This window comes from Hyla sarda, chromosome 3 (genome assembly GCF_029499605.1).
Source record: "Hyla sarda isolate aHylSar1 chromosome 3, aHylSar1.hap1, whole genome shotgun sequence".
In the NCBI taxonomy this organism is placed as follows: domain Eukaryota; kingdom Metazoa; phylum Chordata; class Amphibia; order Anura; family Hylidae; genus Hyla; species Hyla sarda.
Genome location: NC_079191.1, coordinates 207,595,798 through 207,617,097, shown reverse-complemented (window position 1 = coordinate 207,617,097; position 21,300 = coordinate 207,595,798). Strand labels below are relative to the sequence as shown.

Here is a 21,300-nt window from a genome sequence, read left to right as displayed (position 1 = left end):
GGACAATTTTCTCTCCCGCCAGCCATGTACGGTGCCGTATTGCTTAAAACTTAATGTGAACCCAGCCTCAGCATGCTGATACGATGTTTTTACAAGGAACCTTGGCTTTTTTTTTTTTTTACTTGTAATAAGCAAAGCACGGTGAAAAAAAAATGTAAATACTATAAAACCCAAAAAATTTTTGGGAAAAAGACACAAAATGGCATCTTTGGAGTGCAAAATTAGAGGGCAGTTCTTGTATGAAATTTAGCCTTAGGGCCCATTCACATTACATATTTTCTAAGTGGAATTATGGTTGGGAATTCTTTTCTACTGGATTCTGCCAAACCATTCACTCTACAAAATTTTAGTGGGTGACATCCCGCCGTGAAAATTCTTTATCCCAGACTCCATGTTTTTGCGCAATCTTCTTGAACATGCATTGCATGTCAATGCTGTAGGCTGCCCACTGAATCTCCACCTGGAATATAACTGGGCAGAGATTACGTATTGAAAAGGTGTACACAGCCTTGCGAGAGAGGTGAGATGACACAGGTCTGCAGAGAAGAATCAAATACGGTGTTTACAAGTTAAATTAGAAAATAGAGCTCTCGGCAAACTGTAGAAGCAAAAGTAAGGCTCCTTTCACACTATGAATTTCTCCGTTTACAAACTTCCGTCACATGTTCCGTCACTACAGCTACAAAACCCGGCCGACGGCCGTGACTAAATTGCATTGCAGCCCATGGGGTTTTGTAACTGCCCGTTTGCACCCGTATATGCCCGTAATTCATTACGGGCATTATACAGTGACGGGACATCGTGGCGGAAAAATTACTGCATGCAGTAATTTTTCCGCCACGATGTCACGTCACTGTATAACGCCCGTAATGAATTACGGGCATATACGGGTGCAAACGGGCAGTACAAAACCCCATGGGCTGCAATGCAATTTAGTCACGGCCGTCAGGGGTTTTGTAACGGCTGGGTTTTGCAGCTGTAGTGACGGAACATGTGACGGAAGTAAACGTTCTAATAAAAGAAAGTACAAAGCAAGAATTAAACATTTTTTTTTTTTTTTTTCCAAAGGTGTCCATAGCCTTTTAAATTAAAGACTCCACTTTTTATGAACAAATGTAAATTGACTGGGCTAGTCTTTATAAACAAATGTTTTCTTCTTCTTATCTCTTCCAGCCCTCGACCTACGAAATACACAGAGCGCCCTCGCCCAGGAGTTCAGATGATTTGTTCCTCATTTAGCTCTGGTAACATTTTTTCCCTCCTTTTTCTTAGTGTTTATTTTATATTTGCAATTACTTCATGTCATGTCAATTGTATACTTAGCTTACTTTAATCTTTCATTATTACCACTGGTTGCTAATAATTATAGACATTCTTATATATTCTCTTGTGCACAACCTATTCTGGTGCATGGGCCACTTTGTCAGATTAACCCCTTAAATGGGCACTGTAAGATCCATAAACTTTTTATATGTTGTTACTGATTTAAAGACCATTTGTAATATAGTTGTTGTTAATAATTTTGAATATCTAATAAAGAAAAAATGACCCTGAAAATCCCACCACTAGGGGTCCCCATACCTACTGGGTCACTAACTAGTCCTGCAGCAGCATAAGGCTTGTCAATGAGTCATGGACAAGAGATGACTCCTAGACAAGACTGCATGAGCAGACAAACCAATCACCTCCCTCTACCACAAGTGAGGGATAAGACACCTTCCCGAGAGGATTTTTAGCACTGTGAGCTAATGAAAAGAGGAATTTTTACAATAAATATAGGTGATAGAGACATAAAAACGAGATTTACATGGTCAGGATTAGGAACAGAGTAACATATTAATTTCTTTTTTTTTGGGAGGTGGGGGGGGGATCTGACAGGGTATGCTTTAAGTTTTTTTGATTTGACAGGTACTATTTAAAACATTTCTTACATTCATGCTTGACCTTTCTTATGCTTTTAGGTGGGATGTTTCTTGCAACTGGGAGTACTGACCACATTATTAGGGTGTACTACTTTGGTTCAGGTCAGCCAGAAAAGTTATCTGAACTTGAGTTTCACACAGTAAGTATTCTGTTACCTGAAACCTAAGAATATACTTGTAGTCCTGTGAGTATCCATTGTGCTCTACAGATTTAAAATTGCCTCCAGTAATTTATGGTGTTTTAATGGAATCTGTTTAAAAAGTAGATTTTACATTTCGGTACCATTGGAGGCACACAGGAACCGTGGGTATATGATGCTTCCGCTAGGATGCTGACACTAGGCATTAGCACACACACAAAAAAAAAAAAATTGGCAGGATATACCCTGCCCACTGACTCTGAGCTAATCAGTTTAGTCCCAAAGCAGTAGGAGGGAACTGACAAACCACTATAGAAAGTCTGAGTAAGGCCCAGACAAAAACAAACCGGACAAACCCACTGACAGGCAACCAACCCTCAGGTCAGCAAACGAACAACCAATAGGTGGTACTGTGTCCCCCAATGGATCCTCTGAGAAAGAGATTTTACAGTAAGTGTAAAAAAAAAAATCTACTTTGCTCGTTCGGCTTCACTGGGGGAAACCGGAACCGCGGGACGTACGAAAGCAAAACACAGCCAGAGAGAAATCAGGCAGAGGGCAACGCCACCGCCACCTGCAACACTTTACGTCCAAACCCGGAGTCAGCATACGCAGAAGTGTGCACCTGGTAGAACTTGGTAAACGTGTGCACGGACGACCACATGGCTGCCTTACACATCTGCAGGGCCGAAGCCCTGTTGTGGACTGCCCAGGAAGCCCCAACGGTGCAGGTGGACTGTGCCGTAACCCGGAAAGGTGGAGCTTTCCCTTAAGAATGATAGGCCTCCGATATGGCAGACCGGATCCACTGGTAGATGCTCGCCTAGAGACTCGCAGAGCCCCGACCACATCCAATTTGTGGAGAAGAACGCTCCTTAGGGTGAGACAAGGCCATGCAGAAGGAGGGAAGGACAATGTCCTCATTCAGATGGAAAGAAGATACCACCTTCGGCAGAAAGGACGGCACTGGCCGAACCACAGCCTTGTCCTGATGGACAAGAAAAGGAGGTCGACAGGAGAGAGCCGTCAATTCAGACACCCACCAGATGGAGGTAACAGCTATGAGAAAGGATACCTTCCAAGAAAGGAAGCGGAGTCTCCTGAGCCACACCCTGAAGGAAGGTGCGTACATGAGGATCAGATGCTAAAAAGAATGGAAAGCGCAGACACCTGCACCTTAAGGGAACTAAGCACCAGACTCGTTTCCAGCCCCGCTTGCAGAAAGGAAAGCAGGTTTGGCAAGGAAAAAACAGGAGACTGGGACCAGGCCTCACACCACCGAAAGTAGTCACGTAAGGTACAATGATAAATCCTGGCAGAGGACGGCTTACGAGGCCGGAGCATGGTGCGAATGACCCGGATCGAGAAACCTTCGAGCTTTCAGCACCGCAGCTTCAACCGCAACACCATCAAACACAGCAGCAGTGAATTGGAATGGCAGAGAGGACCTTGAAAGAGAAGGTCTGGCCGATATGGAAGTCGCATGGGAACGTCCGCCACGAGGCGATCTAAGTCGGCGAACCACGGGCGTCGGGGCCAATCCGGAGCCACAAGAATTGCCGGGACTCCATTTGGAGACAAGGTCCTGGGCAAATGGAAGCATAACCCGCAGCAGTTTCGACCCCTGGAAGCGTCTATCCGGATGTTTCCAGGCTGCATCCAGCAGGTAATCAAATTCTGCATGAGTACTAAAGACCTTTGGAGTGTGGCGGAAGGAAACCTCCGGAGATGGGTCCGAAGTTCCAGGGTCCTGTAGGTGAAAGGTGTCCCTGACAGTTGACCCCAAACTGTCCAACATGGATGACAGCTCCTCGGCCTCAGAGTGCGGGTCAGAGTCTGCGTCCATCAGTTCCCCAGGAGACTGGAAACGGGCAGTGGAAGCTCTATATCTAGGCGTAGTAGACCTGGAATGGCGGGCCAGGGATCAGGAGCGGCTCCCATGAGAGCGACTGCGAGAGTGAGGACGCTGCCTGGTAGAACGGGATAAGGAGGGAGAACGGCGTGGAGACGTCCCATCGGGGGACCAGTCTGAGTAAATGACCCTAGGGCGCTTGTAAACGCGCCTCCCGGGAGTGGGGGCACAAGGAGGACTGCTTCAAGGCAGTAACCGCCTCTCTGGAAACTTGCGCTAGATCAGAGATTGTCTGAGAGAGAGGACACCCAAATCGGCAGAGGGTCAGTGACCGCACGCTCCAAGGAGCCATCCTAGGTGGAAGGTACAGGAGGGCTAGGACGTAGCAGGCAGAACAGGTGGACTCAGCTTAACCACCTGGCATTTTAGTTGTACAGCCTGTGCAGGAATAGTATGTGACTAAGGCGGCGACCGCCTGTCTGAGGGGGAGTTCGGTCAGCCAAACCCAGAGAAAAAAGGAACAAGCTCACCCAGGTTCCTGTGTCCTGGAACAGCAGGTGGTCGCCTCCAGCAGGTGGAGGTCGCCTTGCCGAGGGGAACAGCAGCGTGCACAGAGAAAGGAGATCCTTGTATCAGGCAGCTGGAGATACAGCAGCGTGCCGGTGTGTGAAGGAGGAGACAGTCTATGACAAGGGAGCAGCCCCCCTGGGGAGTTAATAGCCTCCCATAAGCAGACAGGACAAAGGGGGAGGGCAGAGACACAGGAGGAGCACGCAAAACTAGTGGATAGAGCTACCACCGGAAGAGCAGGGCCGAAGCCGCGGCCTAAATTTATAGCCGCCCGCCGGTCTGAAAGAGCTTGCCGGAGCACAGAGTTGTGCCGTGATACAGTGGCAAAGGCTGTCGCAGTTAAAGACAGGAGCACTGCGTGTGCTGCCAGGGCTGCAGGCAAATGAGAGGGGGACTGGACCCTCGTTAAGAAACCCCTAACCCCAATAGAGCAATAAAGTACCTACCAGCCCTAAGAGATCTCCCAGAGGGAGAGAAAATAGAGGGAGAGGGCCGGGAAGGAGGGTGGAGGGGGTTTACTTACCTACAATGTCCCCACATACTCACCTTCCGAAGACTTCAACCAGCCTAGTGCCGCTCTGCATCATACCAGGCTGCCATAGTGGGGCGAGGAGGGGCAAAAGGGGACCCTGACCCAGGGCAAATCCCTAGCGCTTGTCGGTGGCGAGGAGAGGTTAATGGTGCATACTTTATGTACAGTGTCCCTTCCTCGCAAGTGGGGCATCAGGCAGCGCCATGCTCCTGTTGCCCCAACCTAAATAAAATAACAAAGGAGGGAAAAAAACTCTAGAAAACTAGAAATAAAAAAAACAATAAAGACAACCAGGTCTGGAGAGCTCCAGACCTGTGTCTGCCTCCCATTGACACAAGCCTAAAAACTGACTGGCTCAGTCAGTGGTTGGGGTATATCCTGCCAGGAGGGGCAGACTTCTTTTTTTGTTAATGCCTAGTGGCAGCAAGATATACTCACGGTTCCTGTGTCCCTTCAATGGAGCCGAAGGAGAAATATAGCTGTAGAGCTGGGTGACTTTTAAGTTAACTTGAGTTCTGTCTGACTAAAATGAATAACTGAGGAAACTGTTCTATGTTTAGTCTATTTTTATAGAAAAAAGATTTGTACAATATGATGAGAACAATAGAACATGATATAAAATAGGGATGTCCCGATACTGTTATCGGTATCGGGGCCGATACTAGCCATTTACATGGTATCGGGGGACTCGTTTAATGTCCCCGATACCTGTTGCCGCTCTGCTGCCCCGTTCTGCGGTCCTCCTGTCCGCTTCATAGTGTTCCATGGAGGAGCATGTGACACACACGTCACTCCGCCCCCTCCCCTGCGCCCAGCGTAACGCTACGGAGGAAGCGGAGTGATGTATATGTCACATGCTCCTCCATAGACTTTCTGGCACCAGTTGATTTAAAAAAAATGCTATGGGCAACTCACCAACTTTTTCTCTGGACAGGTTTTGATTTTGTCTTTTGAGCATGATTATCCAAAAGGCAAACTGCACTGTCTTGCATCCAGAACACACAAGACCATTTTAGCTACAGAATATAACACGTACTGACTTAAATCAGCACTTAGGTAGATGTATCGATCTATGCTGCAATCCTGTAGCTTGGGGCTGTGGCTGTATGAACAGACATGAGCATCCTTTGCTAAGCATTGCCCCACTGACACTTCCTGTCTTGGTATTTGTAAGGGTGCATGCACAACACGTTTTTGCAATACAGTTGTTTGATTGAATTTTCCAAGAAAAAAAAAACTGTGCAAAGTCAAAAATGTGGTGAAAACCGGATGGAACCGTACGCACATACAGTTCTGTGAGGTTCCCATTGACTCCTATGTTAAACTGTATTAAACCGTATACATTTTTTTTTTATCACCCGGACCACAAAACGTAGTAGACTACGGTAGACTACATATAGGATGCAAAAGGGACTAAACCGGATGATGCTAATGTTAAGTCAATGCATACGGTTTTCTATACAGTTCCATACGGTTGTTAACTTGAAACCGTATACTGGAACTGTACAGCAAAAATGTGGTGTGCATGCACCCTTACTAGAGACTGCATGAGCTTAACAGACAGCAAATTTTGTGGAAGTGAGACCTCTAGTGGCTGGCACTTTAGATACATTTGTAGGCCATACAAAAGCAAAACAATAGAGATTTGCTTGAGCACTCTTGCTGTCAGATGATCATAAGTTGTGTGAAAAGTATCCATGTAAATATGATTTCTGTAATGATTTTTATAAATACTTTCTATGGTATACGATATACATTACTGATTTTTCTTTTGTCTAGGATAAAGTTGACAGCATTCAGTTTTCAAACAACAGTAGTCGGTAAGTGGTGGACATGGGACATGATCTGGAATGATCTGAATGCTGCATCAGTATTTTAAATATTGTATTCTGTAATTTGAACTCCTGGTCACCAATTGCTTTGTAATTTGCCTAGAAAACGTACGTTATCAGTGTTAGGTTTTATTTTGACATAGTGTTGATTCTGTTGTACAGTAGTTACCTGTGTCGTCTGACAAAGTTCATTGACTTATAATACTTCTGTTATCTTGACTGAAGGAGTAGGGTTCCATGCAGTGCTAATCTTTTCATAAAATCTGAATAGAGCCTGCAATGTAAAGAACAAAAATATAACCTTAACCCCTTAACGCATATGGACGTTTATGAACATCCATAAGCGTCTCCTGAGATATGACGCCCACTCAGCAGATGATATAGCAACCGGGACCCACCGGGTATGATGAGCTAAGCAACTAGGACCCCTGGCTAATGCCGGACATCGCCGATCGGGCTGATGTCCGGCATTAACTCTTTAGACGTGGCGATCAAAGTTGATCGCCGTGTCTAAAGTGAAAGTAAAAGCTTCCCGGCAGCTCAGTCGGGTTGATCGGGACCATCGCGGTAAGATCGCAATGTCCCGATTGGCGATTGATTGCTCCAAGCCTTAAATCCAGGCTTGAGCAATCAACTGCCGATAAAACTGATCCCTGCCATTGAATGCAATGGCAGTGATCAGTGTATTGAATCAATGTACTGCATGTTATAGTCCCCTATGGGGGCAATAATATTGCAAAAAAAAAAAGTGAAAAAAAAAAAGTTAATAAAGATCATTCAACCCCTTCCCTAATAAAAGTTTGAATCACCCCCCTTTTCCCAATAAAAAAAGTTATAGGGGTCAGAATAGGACAATTTTAAACGGATACATTTTCCTGCATGTAGTTATGATTTTTTTCAAAAGTAATACAAAATCAAACCTATATAAGTAGGGTATCATTTTAACCATATGGACCTACAGAATAAAGATAATGTTTCATGTTTACCGAAAAAAGTACTGCGTAGAAACGGAAGCCCCCAAAAGTTACAAAATGGTGTTTTCTTCTTCCATTTTGTCGCACAATTATTTTTTTTTCCGTTTCGCCGTAGATTTTGGGGTAAAATGACTGATGTCATTACAAAGTAGAATTAGTGGCGCAAAAAATAAGCCATCATATGGATTTTTAGGTGCAAAACTGGAAGTGTTATTATTTTTAGAAGGTGATGAGGAAAAAACTAAAATGCAAAAACTGAAAAACCCTCCGTCCTTAACCCCTTCAGGACGGAGCCCATTTTGGCCTTAAGGACCGGAGCGTTTTTTGCACATCTGACCACTGTCACTTTAAACATTAATAACTCTGGAATGCTTTTAGTTATCATTCTGATTCCGAGATTGTTTTTTCGTGACATATTCTACTTTAACATAGTGGTAAATTTTTGTCGATACTTGCATCATTTCTTGGTGAAAAATCCGTAAATTTGATGAAAAATTTGAAAATTTAGCATTTTTCTAACTTTGAAGCTCTCTGCTTGTAAGGAAAATGGATATTACGAATACATTTTTTTTTGGTTCACATATACAATATGTCTACTTTATGTTTGCATCATAAAATTGAAGTGTTTTTACTTTTGGAAGGCACCAGAGGGCTTCAACGGTCAGCATCAATTTTCCGATTTTTCACAAAATTTTCGAACTCAGTATTTTTCAGGGACCAGTTCAGGTTTGAAGTGGATTTGAAGGGTCTTCATATTAGAAATACCCCATAAATGACCCCATTATAAAAACTACACCCCCAAAAGTATTCAAAATGACATTCAGTCAGCGTTTTAACCCTTTAGATGTTTCACAGGAATAGAAGCAAAGTGAAGAAGAAAATTCACAATCTTCATTTTTTACACTCACATGTTCTTGCAGACCCAATTTTAGAATTTTTACAAGGGGTAAAAGGACAAAATTTTTACTTGTATTTGTAGCCCAATTTCTCTCGAGTAAGGACATACCTCATATGTCTATGTAAAGTGTTCGGCGGGCGCAGTAGAGGGCTCAGAAGGGAAGGAGCGACAAGGGGATTTTGGAGAGTACGTTTTTCTGAAATGGTTTTTGGGGGGCATGTTACCTTTAGGAAGCCCTTATGGTGCCAGAACAGCAAAAAAAAACCACATGGCATACCATTTTGGAAACTAGACCCCTCGGGGAATGTAACATGGGATAAAGTGAACCTTAATACCCCACAGGTGTTTCACGACTTTTGCAAATGTAAAAAAAAAAAAAATTTTTTACCTAAAATGCTTGTTTTCCCAAAAAAAATTTATTTTTAAAAAGGGTAATAGCAGAAAATACCCCTAAAAATTTGAAGCCCAATTTCTCCCGATTCAGAAAACACCCCATATGGGGGTGAAAAGTGCTCTGCTGGCGCACTACAGGTCTCGGAAGAGAAGGAGTCACATTTGGCTTTTTGAACGCAAATTTTTCTCTGGGGGCATGCCGCATTTAGGAAGCCCCTATGGTGCCAGGACAGCAAAAAAAAAACCCCACATGGCATACCATTTTGGAAACTAGACCCCTCGGGGAACGTAACAAGGGGTTAAGTGAACCTTTATACCCCACAGGTGTTTCACGACTTTTGCATATGTAAAAAAAAAAAAAATTTTTTTACCTAAAATGCTTGTTTTCCCAAAAATTTTACATTTTTAAAAAGGGTAAAAGCAGAAAATACCCCCCAAAATTTGTAACACAATTTCTCCCGAGTACGGCGATACCCCATATGTGGCCCTAAACTGTTGCCTTGAAATACGACAGGGCTCCAAAGTGAGAGCGCCATGCGCATTTGAGGCCTAAATTAGGGATTGCATAGGGGTGGACATAGGGGTATTCTACGCCAGTGATTCCCAAACAGGGTGCCTCCAGCTGTTGCAAAACTCCCAGCATGCCTGGACAGTCAACGGCTGTCCGACAATACTGGGAGTTGTTTTGCAACAGCTGGAGGCTCCGTTCTGGAAACAGTGGCGTACCAGACGTTTTTCATTTTTATTGGGGAGGGGAGGGGGGCTGTGTAGGGGTATGTGTATATGTAGTGTTTTTTACTTTTTATTTTATTTTTTGTGTTAGTGTAGTGTAGTGTTTTTAGGGTACAGTCACACGGACGGGGGTTCACAGTAGTTTCTCGCTGGCAATTTGAGCTGCAGCAGAAAGTTTGCGGCAGCTCAAACTTGCAGCCAGATACTTACTGTAATCCTCCGCCCATGTGAGTGTACCCTGTACGTTCACATTGGGGGGGACATCCAGCTGTTGCATAACTACAACTCCCAGCATGCCCGTTGGCTGTCGGTGACTGCTGAGAGTTGCAGTTTTGCAACAGCTGTAGGCACATTGGTTATGTATCACTGAGTTTGTGACCTAACTCAGTGTTTCACAACCAGTGTGCCTCCAGCTGTTGCAAAACTACAACTCCCAGCATGTACGGTGCATGGTGTACGGTGACTGCTGAGAGTTGTAGTTTGCAACAGCTGGAGGCACACCGGTCGTGAAACACTGAGTTAGGTAAAAAAAAACTCTGAGTTTCACAACCAGTGTGCCTTCAGCTGTTGCAAAACTACAACTCTCAGCAGTCACCGACAGCCAACGGGCATGCTGGGAGTTGTAGTTATGCAACCAGCAGATGCACCACTACAACTCCCAGCATGCACTTTAGCTGTTTGTGCAAGCTGGGAGTTGTAGTTATACAACAGCTGAAGGTACACTTTTCCATAGAAAGAATGTGCCTCCAGCTGTTGCAAAACCATAAGTCCCAGCATGCCCATAAGGGAATGCTGGGAGTTGTGGTGGTCTGCCTCCTGCTGTTGCATAACTACAGCTCCCAGCATGCCCTTGTTGCATGCTGGGAGCTGTTGCTAAGCAACAGCAGGAGGCTGTCACTCACCTCCAACGATCCAGACGCTGCAGGTCAGTCCCACCGCCGCAGCTGCTCCTGGGGCCCCGATCCCAACAGGGGCGCCGGGGATCGGGGTCCCCAGCACCCGGGGTGCACGTCCCGCACCCGCTCACGTCCTCCAGAAGAGGGGCGGAGCGGGTGCGGGAGTGACACCCGCAGCAGGCGCCCTGATTGGTCGGCCGGTAATCCGGCCGACGAATCAGGGCGATCGTGAGGTGGCACCAGTGCCACCTCACCCCTGCAGGCTCTGGCTGTTCGGGGCCGTCAGAGACGGCCCCGAACAGCCAGTAATTCCGGGTGACCGGGTCACCGGAGACCCGATTGACCCGGAATCGCCGCAGATCGCTGGACTGAATTGTCCAGCGATCTGCGGCGATCGCCGACATGGGGGGACATAATGACCCCCCTGGGCGATATGCCGGGATGCCTGCTGAACGATTTCAGCAGGCATCCGGCTCCGGTCCCCAACCGGCTAGCGGTGGGGGCCGGAATTCCCACGGGCGTATGGATACGCCCTCGGTCCTTAAGGACTCGGCATGCAGGGCGTATCCATACGCCCTATGTCCTGAAGAGGTTAAGGGGTTAATTATGTTTTTTTATTTATTTATATTTTTTTAACAGATTTGTAAGTGGGAGTCGTGATGGGACTGCTCGCATTTGGCAATTTAAGAAAAGGGAATGGAGAAGCATTTTACTTGATATGGCGACTCGCCCATCCGGGTAAGTCTGAGTGATTGATTTAAGCCCTTAAGGACATGTGCTGTAAATGTATGGTGCTGCAGCGTGTAACTTTGTGCACGGCGACGTACAGGAGCTGCGCTTGCTACATAGCCGGGGAGTTCTGATTGCTAACAGCAGCTGGGGACTTGCCCATAATAGCAAACATCAAAGATAATGCTGTTGTCCACCATAAACCCTATAGATGTTGATCAGAGGATCTATAATGAAAATGGATATGCCCGTGGGTTTGGTTTGGCTTATCAGATCCACGCAGTGCGATCATGGGGGTCCGATAAGCACTAATGGCCTCTGGTGCAGCCTGCAGAGTCAGGCTGTAGATGGAGGTCTCCCTTAGTACTGAACAGTACATTACAATCTAATGATTGCACAAAATAGCGCCCATATAGGACTTTAAAAGTGTAAGGTAAATATTGAGAAATTAAAAAAATATAAAAGCCCCACCCTTAATAAAAATCACCCCCCTTTTCCCATTTCAAAATAAATAAAAAAAAACCCTATCATGTCTCACAAAATGAACCCTCATACAGCCCCGCATATGGAAAAATAAGTGTTGGCAATGCTGAGAACTTCCGACATGCGCCTTGCAAGCCATGCTCCTTTCATAACCCACGTCCCCTTCCTTAAGTCAAACGCTCTAATATTTTCAGCCTTTTGACTAGAGATGAGCGAACTTACAGTAAATTCGATTCGTCACAAACTTCTCGGCTCGGCAGTTGATGACTTATCCTGCGTAAATTAGTTCAGCCTTCATGTGCTCCGGTGGGCTGGAAAAGGTGGATACAGTCCTAGGAAAGAGTCTCCTAGGACTGTATCCACCTTTTCCAGCCCACCGGAGCACCTGAAAGCGGAACTCATTTATGAAGGAAAAGTCATCAACTGCCGAGCCGAGAAGTTTGTGACGAATCGAATTTACTGTAAGTTCGCTCATCTCTACTTTTGACTCAAGTCCAAAACCACCATTTATGGCTGATATGTTTCAGTTGCTGAAAGATAAGTGCATCCCTAGTTAAAAGGCGAGGAGGAAAAACAAAAACACACACACAAAAAAAAAAATTTGGCTGTGTCCTTAAAGGGGTACTCCGCCCCTAGACACCTTATCCCCTATCCAAAGGATAGGGGATAAGATGTCAGATCGCCGGGGTCCCGCTGCTGGGGACCCCCTGAATCTCCGCTGCGGCACCTTGGTATCATTACTGCACAGAGCACACTCGCTCTGTGTGTAATGACCAGCGATACAGGGGCCGGAGCATCGTGACGTCACGGCTCTGCCCCCTTGTGACGTCACGGCCCGCCCCCTTAATGCAAGTCTATGGGAGGGGGCTTGATGGCTGCCACACCCCCTCCCATAGTCTTGTATTGAGGGGGCGGGCCGTTACATCACGAGGGGCGGAGCCGTGACTTAACAATGCTCCGGCCCCTGTATTGCCCGTCATTATGCACAGAGTGAGTTTGCTCTGTGCAGTAATGATACCAGGGTGCTGCAGAGGAGATCCCGGGGGTCCCCAGCAGCGGGACCCCGGCGATCTGACATCTTATCCCCTGTCCTTAGGATAGGGGATAAGATGACCGGGGCTGAGTACCCCTTTAAAGGAGTACTATGGTGCTTTTTTTTTTTTTCTTAACCCTCCGTGCCCAGGCTGCATAATGAAATAAAACAAACTTTATCTCACCTGCCTACATTCCCCCTTTGCTCCGATGTCTGTGTCCTGTTCTCCGATCTCCATAGTACTCCTTTAAGGGGTTAAAAAAGTGTCTCTACTTGTGCTGACAAATATGAACATTTCCACTGTAATACATTGATGACAAACTGCCTGAACAATTGCCAATTTGAATTGATTTTTTTTCCCCCTCCCACTGGAACAGTACTCAAGGTGTAGAAGACAAGGCTACAAAGCTGAAAGTGACTATGGTGGCTTGGGATCGTCATGACACGTTTGTAATCACTGCAGTCAATAATATGACTTTAAAAGTTTGGAACTCTTACACGGGACAGCTCATCCATATCCTTATGGTAACAAGTTAAACTATGAAGTTATTACATTTGACTGTTCTTCAGAAAAAGAGTAATAGGATCTTAAAAGCTGTGTACACTTTTGCACAGCCTTTTCTTTATTTTACAACATTTGCTTTCTAAATATAAAGTGAAACAACTTTCTATGTACCCTTTGTAAATGTTCTACTATTTTGTTTCCTGTAGAGTTTAAACTTCTTTTTATTGCTGTTTGATTTTAACTGCCTAAACCCTTTTGCTCATTGAGAAAAAATCCTTATGCCATAGCTGTCTGGAAGCAGCTTACCGCTCTTCTTTCCATAGCTAGAACAACACATAAAAGCTTGGCCTTGTGTATTGCCAATTTGGAACAGATAAGATTTAATTTGACAACTTTCAACAATAATCAAAAAGCCATAACTTTGGACACATGCAGGAGCCTAACTTGAAATTCAGCGGAATTCTGTTTAGATAACACGTAATTCTGCTTAAATGTTGTTGGAATTCCGCAATTCTGTTTATTTTTGAATTTCTGCGGCTTTATGAAAATTCCGTTGTGTGAATACTCTTACAGAGATTGCAGGCAGAGTGCTGACTTCTGGGAACCCTTTCCAATCGGCTGATTAAAGGGGCTGCTGCCTTCTTATTAGTTACCTAATACAGTTGGTAGTGGCTGTTCATGGTTTTGCAGCTCATTGCATCTGAATCCATTCAATGTTATGACTGTTCAGCCACTGCTAAATGTACACTTCAGCGCCTGGTAAGAAACGACACTGTGCATGCATGAACGCTACGGCCCCTTAAATTGGAGGATCATGGGGATGCTGTAAGTCAGGCCCCCACCAATATGCCCCTTAACGACTAATGATGATCTCACAACATGACTATATCTGTCATGATGATCTTCCAGGTACTTCCCAGTGTACCCACAAGATCACAGCAGGTTATACATTGCAGGGCTCTGTCACAACAGCTGGGATTGAAGAAAACTTCAGGCAGTTTAATACATTACATGCCACAGTCAATAGCGACTGCGTTGGGTATAAGATATCAACACCATGCAACATGTTCACCTGACAAAGGCCCCCAGGTCTGTCAGGAAACAAAATCATGGGGGGAGATTTCTCAAAATCTGTCCAGAGTTACCCATAGCAACCAATCAGATTGCTTCTTTCATTTTGTAGAGGCCCTGTTAAAAAGGAAAGAAGTGATCTTATTGGTTGCTATGGGCAACTCAGCAACTTTCCTTTAGTACAGGCTTTGATAAATCTCCTCTATAGTGTTAAAATGCTCAGTAGACCTACTGGTGGGGTATAGTTTTTAAAATGGGGTATTTTTTGGGAGGGGGGATTCTTATGTTCTGGCATCTCCAAATGTCATAAATGTTGAGTTTCAGTTTGTTTTTAGACTTCTACATTTTACATATGTATAAATATGTGGCATGTTAGAGTAACATTTTTTTTCTCCCTCAGACTTTTATATTTTACAATTAAATATGTAAATGTTATATTTCTTTGTTTGGCTAAAGATAAACAGAATTATTCTTTAATACAGTCATGTGTCAGATTTATAAAAGCAGGCTTGGTTATTAAGTGACATAAAACATCAAGCTCAGCAACCCTAAATGTTGTAAACTACAATATTTTTTTGTTTTTTCTTTTTTACTTAATAAAGTGGTTTGTTATACCAAATGTTTTCAGGGTCATGAGGATGAAGTTTTTGTGCTTGAGTCTCATCCATTTGATCCACGAGTGTTGTTTTCGGCAGGCCATGATGGAAATGTCATAGTCTGGGATCTAGCTCGTGGGGTCAAGATCCGGTCTTACTTTAACATGGTAAGTCTCTATCTATCGATCTATCTTTCATCATCATCATCTTCAGTTGGACACAGGGTTCATTCACACCACGTTTTTGCAATACAGTTCCCATATCAGGTTTTTGATGAAAAACTGATTCCTCAAAACCATACAAAAAAAAGTATAAGGTTTGAAAAATGATGTCCGGTTGCCTCTGTTTTTTTAAGAAAAAACGTATATTTTTAAACTTATCACTCCATTATAAATAAGTTTCACTTGTTTGATTGAAATTCCAAGAAAAAATCTGCTAAGTCAAAAAAGCATATGGTGCAAATCTGATGGAACCATACGCACATACGGTTCTCTACGATTCCCATCGACTCCCATGGTAAAAAAAAAACATATACGGTTTCAAAAACATGGTGTGAATGCACCCTTAGCCACACTCCTAAGAATGGCATGTATTACACAGGTCTCTCCACTCCAGTAAATACACCTGGCCTAAATTACGTCTCCTGAAAAACCATTCTCTCATTTCAAATTAGATGAGTCTCAGAAATTATGAAAATTTGCATATGATGGAAGGAATAGCATGCCATGCAGCACTGTTTTTCCTATCCGTAATTGTTCTAATTATGTCGGAGTTTGCTCATTTGGTACTCTTCCGCAGTACCTGTCAAATAGGAACATAGGACCCAGTACTAGCAATTTATGTACTAGCAATAAATATACTAGCAATTTATAAGGGATCCAGCACGTAGTTGTAGCAGTTATAACCTAGCCAGTTGATAGATTATCACGCTATTGTATTATTTTTACTTCTACTCCATTTGCTTTTGTGTGAGCCTTCTGTTGGTATACTTTACAATGAATTAACAAGTTTCCTACCCTGTATTTATTCACACTTAAGGATTTTTTCAATATAGCGTGACTTTTTTTCTTTTTCTTTCTTCTTAAACTATTTTATAGATTGAAGGACAAGGGCATGGAGCAGTATTTGACTGTAAGTGCTCTCCTGATGGACAACACTTTGCATGCACGGACTCTCATGGTCATCTGTTAATTTTTGGCTTTGGATCAAGCAGCAAGTATGATAAGGTACAGAGTGTGTGTGTTTGTAGATATATAGATATAGTTTATATATTTATATATGCATTTCAATGTTTTGTTAATGTGTGTTAATATTGATATAGATTAGAGTTTGTGAAATTGTTCAAGCAACTGTTTTAAATATTGTTTTTCAGATAGCAGACCAAATGTTCTTTCACAGTGATTATCGGCCTCTTATTCGTGATGCAAACAATTATGTCCTTGATGAACAAACTCAGCAGGCGCCGCACCTTATGCCACCACCATTTTTGGTGGATGTCGATGGTAATCCACATCCAGCCAGATACCAGCGTCTTGTTCCTGGGCGTGAAAATTGCAGGGATGAGCAACTCATCCCTCAAATGGGTGTAACTTCATCAGGTACATTTAAGGGTTCATTTACTTGGTAAATGAAATTATGAATCTTTTTAATGTGGTTTTAGTTTTTTACAATGGAAGAAATCTGCAGCATTTCCATGTGAAATCACAGTGACATGTTGCTTTTTCCCCACACTGAAAAATCTGATTTCTCTCTTTAAAAAGTACTCATAGTACACGAATCTTTCAAGTTCTTGTTCTAATCATTGGGAACACACAAGACTGGGGTATAGGTTTTTGCCACTAGGATGTGGTGCTGCCCCTCCTACTGACATTGGGCTAATCAGTTTTAGCTTAGTGTCTCCTGCTCTTCACGTCTGCTACATCTTGATTTTAGTTTTTATTTCTTTAGCTTCCCTTTCAGGTGATGTTTCAGGTTCTATGACCATTGGATCTGTATTGGGCTCATCACCTCTTTCATATTTTTCTTGTGTTACTAAAGTTAATCTCTCTACCTAATTAGAGGAAGCAATTGTGTTCGACAATAATACATGATCAGGGAGGTAGTCAGCATGGGCTCCCACACTGCTCATACCTCTTCCCTGATGGGGCCATGACACCAGTCAGTGCTCTGCCTGCCTTTCTCCACTGCCAATCCCCCTTCCCAGTCAGAGTGCTATTCACTCCTTTGTAAGGGCAAGGTGAACCTATGTGTGTGCAAAATACCTTCTACTGCACGTAGTACCGGTTATGCTAGGTTATTGGCCACAATTTATCCTTCTATGAAGTGGAACAGTTGTGTAAAACTGAGTTTCCCTCCTTCATTGTACATACTGCTTGTTAAGCTATAGTTATATTCTCTATGCACACTTAATTACTGCCCAGGTGTGGCTCTTCACCGCTTCCACTAGTAATCACTTAGTAAGACTCTTGGGCAACGGTTCATTGAAATAATATATTCATGCACTCACGATTAGATTAATTTCTTTCTTTTTATTCTTGCAATTCTTTTCTGCAATTATTCAAAGCTTTAAACAATTCGTATAGTAAAATCCATGAAGCAGTAGCAATCACGCTAGCAGAGATCTTAACACACTAGTTGGGAGCCATCATCATTGAAATTCATCTAACCATAAGTGCACGAATATATTATTTCAATGAACTGCTGCCCAAGAGTCTTACTAAGTACTTGTTAAGCTACTCCACTAACCAGCTTACCCTCTTTCCATAGGCAATGATAGTGTTGTCCAGAGGTGCTCTTCTGTAGTCATGTGCCTGCCATAGCAGTTCCATGAGCCACATTACCCCCTTCCATATGCAGAGTAATTGTGATATCGCTTCTCGGCCTTTTGGCTAAGATCAAGTGTAGTATCTGTTCTTATCAGTTTCATGCTGGTGGCAGGCGTCGCCAGTATGGAGCTGGTGGGGATGGGTGCTGCATGGTAGGGAGCAGGTGTACCGGGGCGTTCCGGGGCTGGTTCTACGGAATCAGCTTGACGGCTGCCCCGATATGACCTGTTTCCTCCGGGTCGCGCCATGAGGCTGAGAGGGTCTAGAGCCCGAGGTACTTCAGTGCCTTGGGGAGTGGTGACCCTGAGGTGCCGAAACTCACTGGGAGGATGGACTCACTGAGTTGAAGCACAGGCACCATAATCTCTGCACCTTTGTTTTACTCACCTCTTGATTCCCGGCCTTCTAGCTAGGATCAGAGACATTTTTTGTAGATCCGGCCGGATGTCAGGGCAGTATATCTGCACACATTCACTTATTTATTTATTTTTGTCTCATTGTGTCACTTTTTGCGTGTTGTGTGTCCACAGGATTTGTCAGGATGTGGTAGCCCTTCTGGGTGTCCCTCCTGGTGGTCTAGGGGAGGTGTGTGTGGCCATTAGGTTCCGCACCTCCCTGCAAACACCCCGGGTACTCCTGCTCTGGCAGGGTACCTACAGTTATCGGCTCTGCGGGCAGATACCTTGGCTAACGCCTAGGGGGATGCCGGGAGCATTTGTAGCTTCGGCGAAAAGGGACATCAAACCTGGAACCTCGTAGGTACCTTTTGGTCCGGAGGCGAAGGGTAATGTTTGTTGGGGGCCTCTCTCCTATCTGAGAAGGGCTTGCGATAGACCGCATCCTTTGTGCAGGTTTTTTTTTTGTTTTTTTTTTTAGTGTAACAGATTTGCACTTTTTCATGCACTTTGGGTGATTTGAGAGCACGTTCCCAGGCTCTTAGATAAAAAAAATTGTGATATTTGGAGGTCCCGCTCCCCTATTGTGCATAGAGCCTTCTGTACTCCTCCAAATGCCACTTACCCCTTTTCCATAAACGGAGCACAATTGTGTTTATGCAGTGTTTCCCTCCTCTGCTATATAATGGCTACTAGGCTTGTCCAATGGACACATTCCTCCTTCAACAGGAAATAATTGTGCTTTTCTGAGATAGCATGCCACTCACGTCCACCATGTTTGGCTGACCCTTTCCGGTTCTTCTTACAGAGCCTCAGTCTCAAAGTGGGGTTCCCCTGTGAACGTGTTTTTGTACATCTGCTCTTCTGTTGTATTGTCTCATTCCTGCTTGTCTTCTAAACGCCTGGCATCCTTGGGTGTTAATTTTTTTTTCTGGTTGTCTCCTCTGCCTCATGTGGGGCGACTGACTGACTGGTAGTGATATGTTTTTTCACCCCTCCGGCTCATTCTGGAATCCAGACTTCCGTAGTGTGAATGGTACAGGAGAATCCAATTAAAAACAAATGAGACCGTTTAGGAATTTCCATAGTTTGAATGGGCTCATAGTCTGCAGTATGCTGTTGAAATTATTTTTTTTGTTCTTGCTTGTCTTATTTATAAAAGCTGAATAATATGATATACTTACTGTACAGTACACAGTAAATACTATGGGGCTATATCCACTATCACAATCACTTAAATTCCTAGTTGTCCTTTCTTTCAATGTGGGGTAAGGAACGTATTCCCACTGAATTTACCAAAACATTGTAGGTATGCATCGGCAACCTGTCCAAAAAGGTACATCTAGTTTCTATGCCTAGGTCCATTTTCCCACATGTTTGTTTATTCTGAAGGACTTTAAAGTGCAGCATGCTTTAAAGTCTTGTGAAATCTATGTGAGAAATGGACAGAGCATAGTCTCTGACTTCATTTGGCCCCTTAAATGGCATTATGTTAATTTACATAATTTACATGCCTTCCCTTTGATCAATGTTACCTCTCCTTGTATTTCTCTGGGGCAGAGGAGTACACGGAGTACGTGTACAGTGTGTACCCTGTCTCAGAATGCTATGATGTAAATTTGTGGGAAGACTTTAATGCTTAGCTACTGCAAGCCAAGCCCCAATTAAATATGTAAATTAACTGCTTGCCTTGGGCAGGCAAGTGAGCAAGGAGGGGACAAGACGCAGTGTGTATTACAGACCTTTTGGTGAGGGGTTTCACAGAAACCAAAGCCTGTAGGATGGAGCAATAACCATAAATAAAAAATTTATATAGTTAACAGCACCAGTAGATGGGTACTGCAATTAGGATATTAAATATGATTATTGCTACGTCCTATAGGCTGTCTTACCGCTTTCTTTTGATTGTCCTATTCTGTTTGTGTTTTTTTTGTAAGGTTTTATTTTATAATGATCAATAAAGCTTTCTTTAATACACATTTTTGCAGTAGCCTTTTTTTTTTTTTTTTTTTTTTTTTTTTGTGGGATTTAAATGAATTGGCTGGGGCTACTAGATGTACAGAACGGTCATCTGGATTGCATTACCTAAACATACCCTTTATTGTCCTATTCTTAATTTACTGCTATATATAGGTCTGAACCAAGTTCTCAGCCAGCAGACTAGTAATGAAGGAATTAGTCCCTTGGATAGCCTGATACAACGACTACAGCAAGAGCAAGACCAGCGGATAAATTCTGTAACTGGACACAGCAGCTACCGTTTAGTCAGAGGTAACCATTTAATTCTTAAAGTTGAAATGTTTTGTGTGTAGCTTTTCTTCTTTTGCAAAAGTATGCATTTTTTTAATTCATTTTTTATAGAGAAACTGACAACCGAATCACCTGTACATTATTATACAGATAAATAGTGTGAGTGACCAAGTTTTTAACACTTCTTACCAGGGGACAATCGGTGCAGTTGTTCAGGAGATATTCATCGTGTTGCAAATATCGTACTACTTATTTGCAAAGGAGGTGGGCTGCTGCTGTATGAGCAACCAGGAATAAATATTCATGATGGGGTGGTGACATCATCCGAAATGAGCTGGAGAAAGCATTGCTCATACACAGCAGTCTCTTCAATGCACATTAGAAGAAAATATAATTTCTCGGTCGCCTTATAGGTGGACACAGAGACCATGGGTATTATGCTGCTGTCCACAAGGAGGCTAACTCTAGGCAAAAAAAGTAGACTGCTCCTCCCAGCAGGATATACCCGCCCACAGGTACTGAGCTAATCTGTTTTAGCTTAGGGTCAGTAGGAGGCAGACACAGGTCTGGAGCTCTCTCCAGACCTGGTATTTTCTGTTTTATTATTTTCTAGCTAGGGCTGTCTAGTTAGGTGTTTTTCCTTTTATTGTTTTTCTTGGTTGGGCGACAGGA

General features: G+C 43.7%; 1 protein-coding gene and 1 pseudogene across 4 annotated transcripts in view; both read left to right on the top strand.

Annotated features, from left to right (window-relative positions):
* The window catches only part of PHIP (pleckstrin homology domain interacting protein), a 180,265-nt gene that overhangs the window by 56,952 nt on the left and 102,013 nt on the right, over positions 1–21,300 (top strand). For all 4 annotated transcript variants that reach the window (XM_056565928.1, XM_056565929.1, XM_056565927.1 and 1 more), the window contains exons 10-18: positions 1,174–1,244; positions 1,962–2,062; positions 6,796–6,836; positions 11,381–11,479; positions 13,364–13,511; positions 15,191–15,325; positions 16,256–16,384; positions 16,531–16,756; positions 20,512–20,649. In XM_056565928.1, the coding sequence (XP_056421903.1) occupies positions 1,174–1,244; positions 1,962–2,062; positions 6,796–6,836; positions 11,381–11,479; positions 13,364–13,511; positions 15,191–15,325; positions 16,256–16,384; positions 16,531–16,756; positions 20,512–20,649 (1,088 nt within the window). The remainder of the gene's footprint in view (positions 1–1,173; positions 1,245–1,961; positions 2,063–6,795; positions 6,837–11,380; positions 11,480–13,363; positions 13,512–15,190; positions 15,326–16,255; positions 16,385–16,530; positions 16,757–20,511; positions 20,650–21,300) is intronic.
* Positions 18,027–18,117, top strand: LOC130363471 (U2 spliceosomal RNA; annotated as a pseudogene).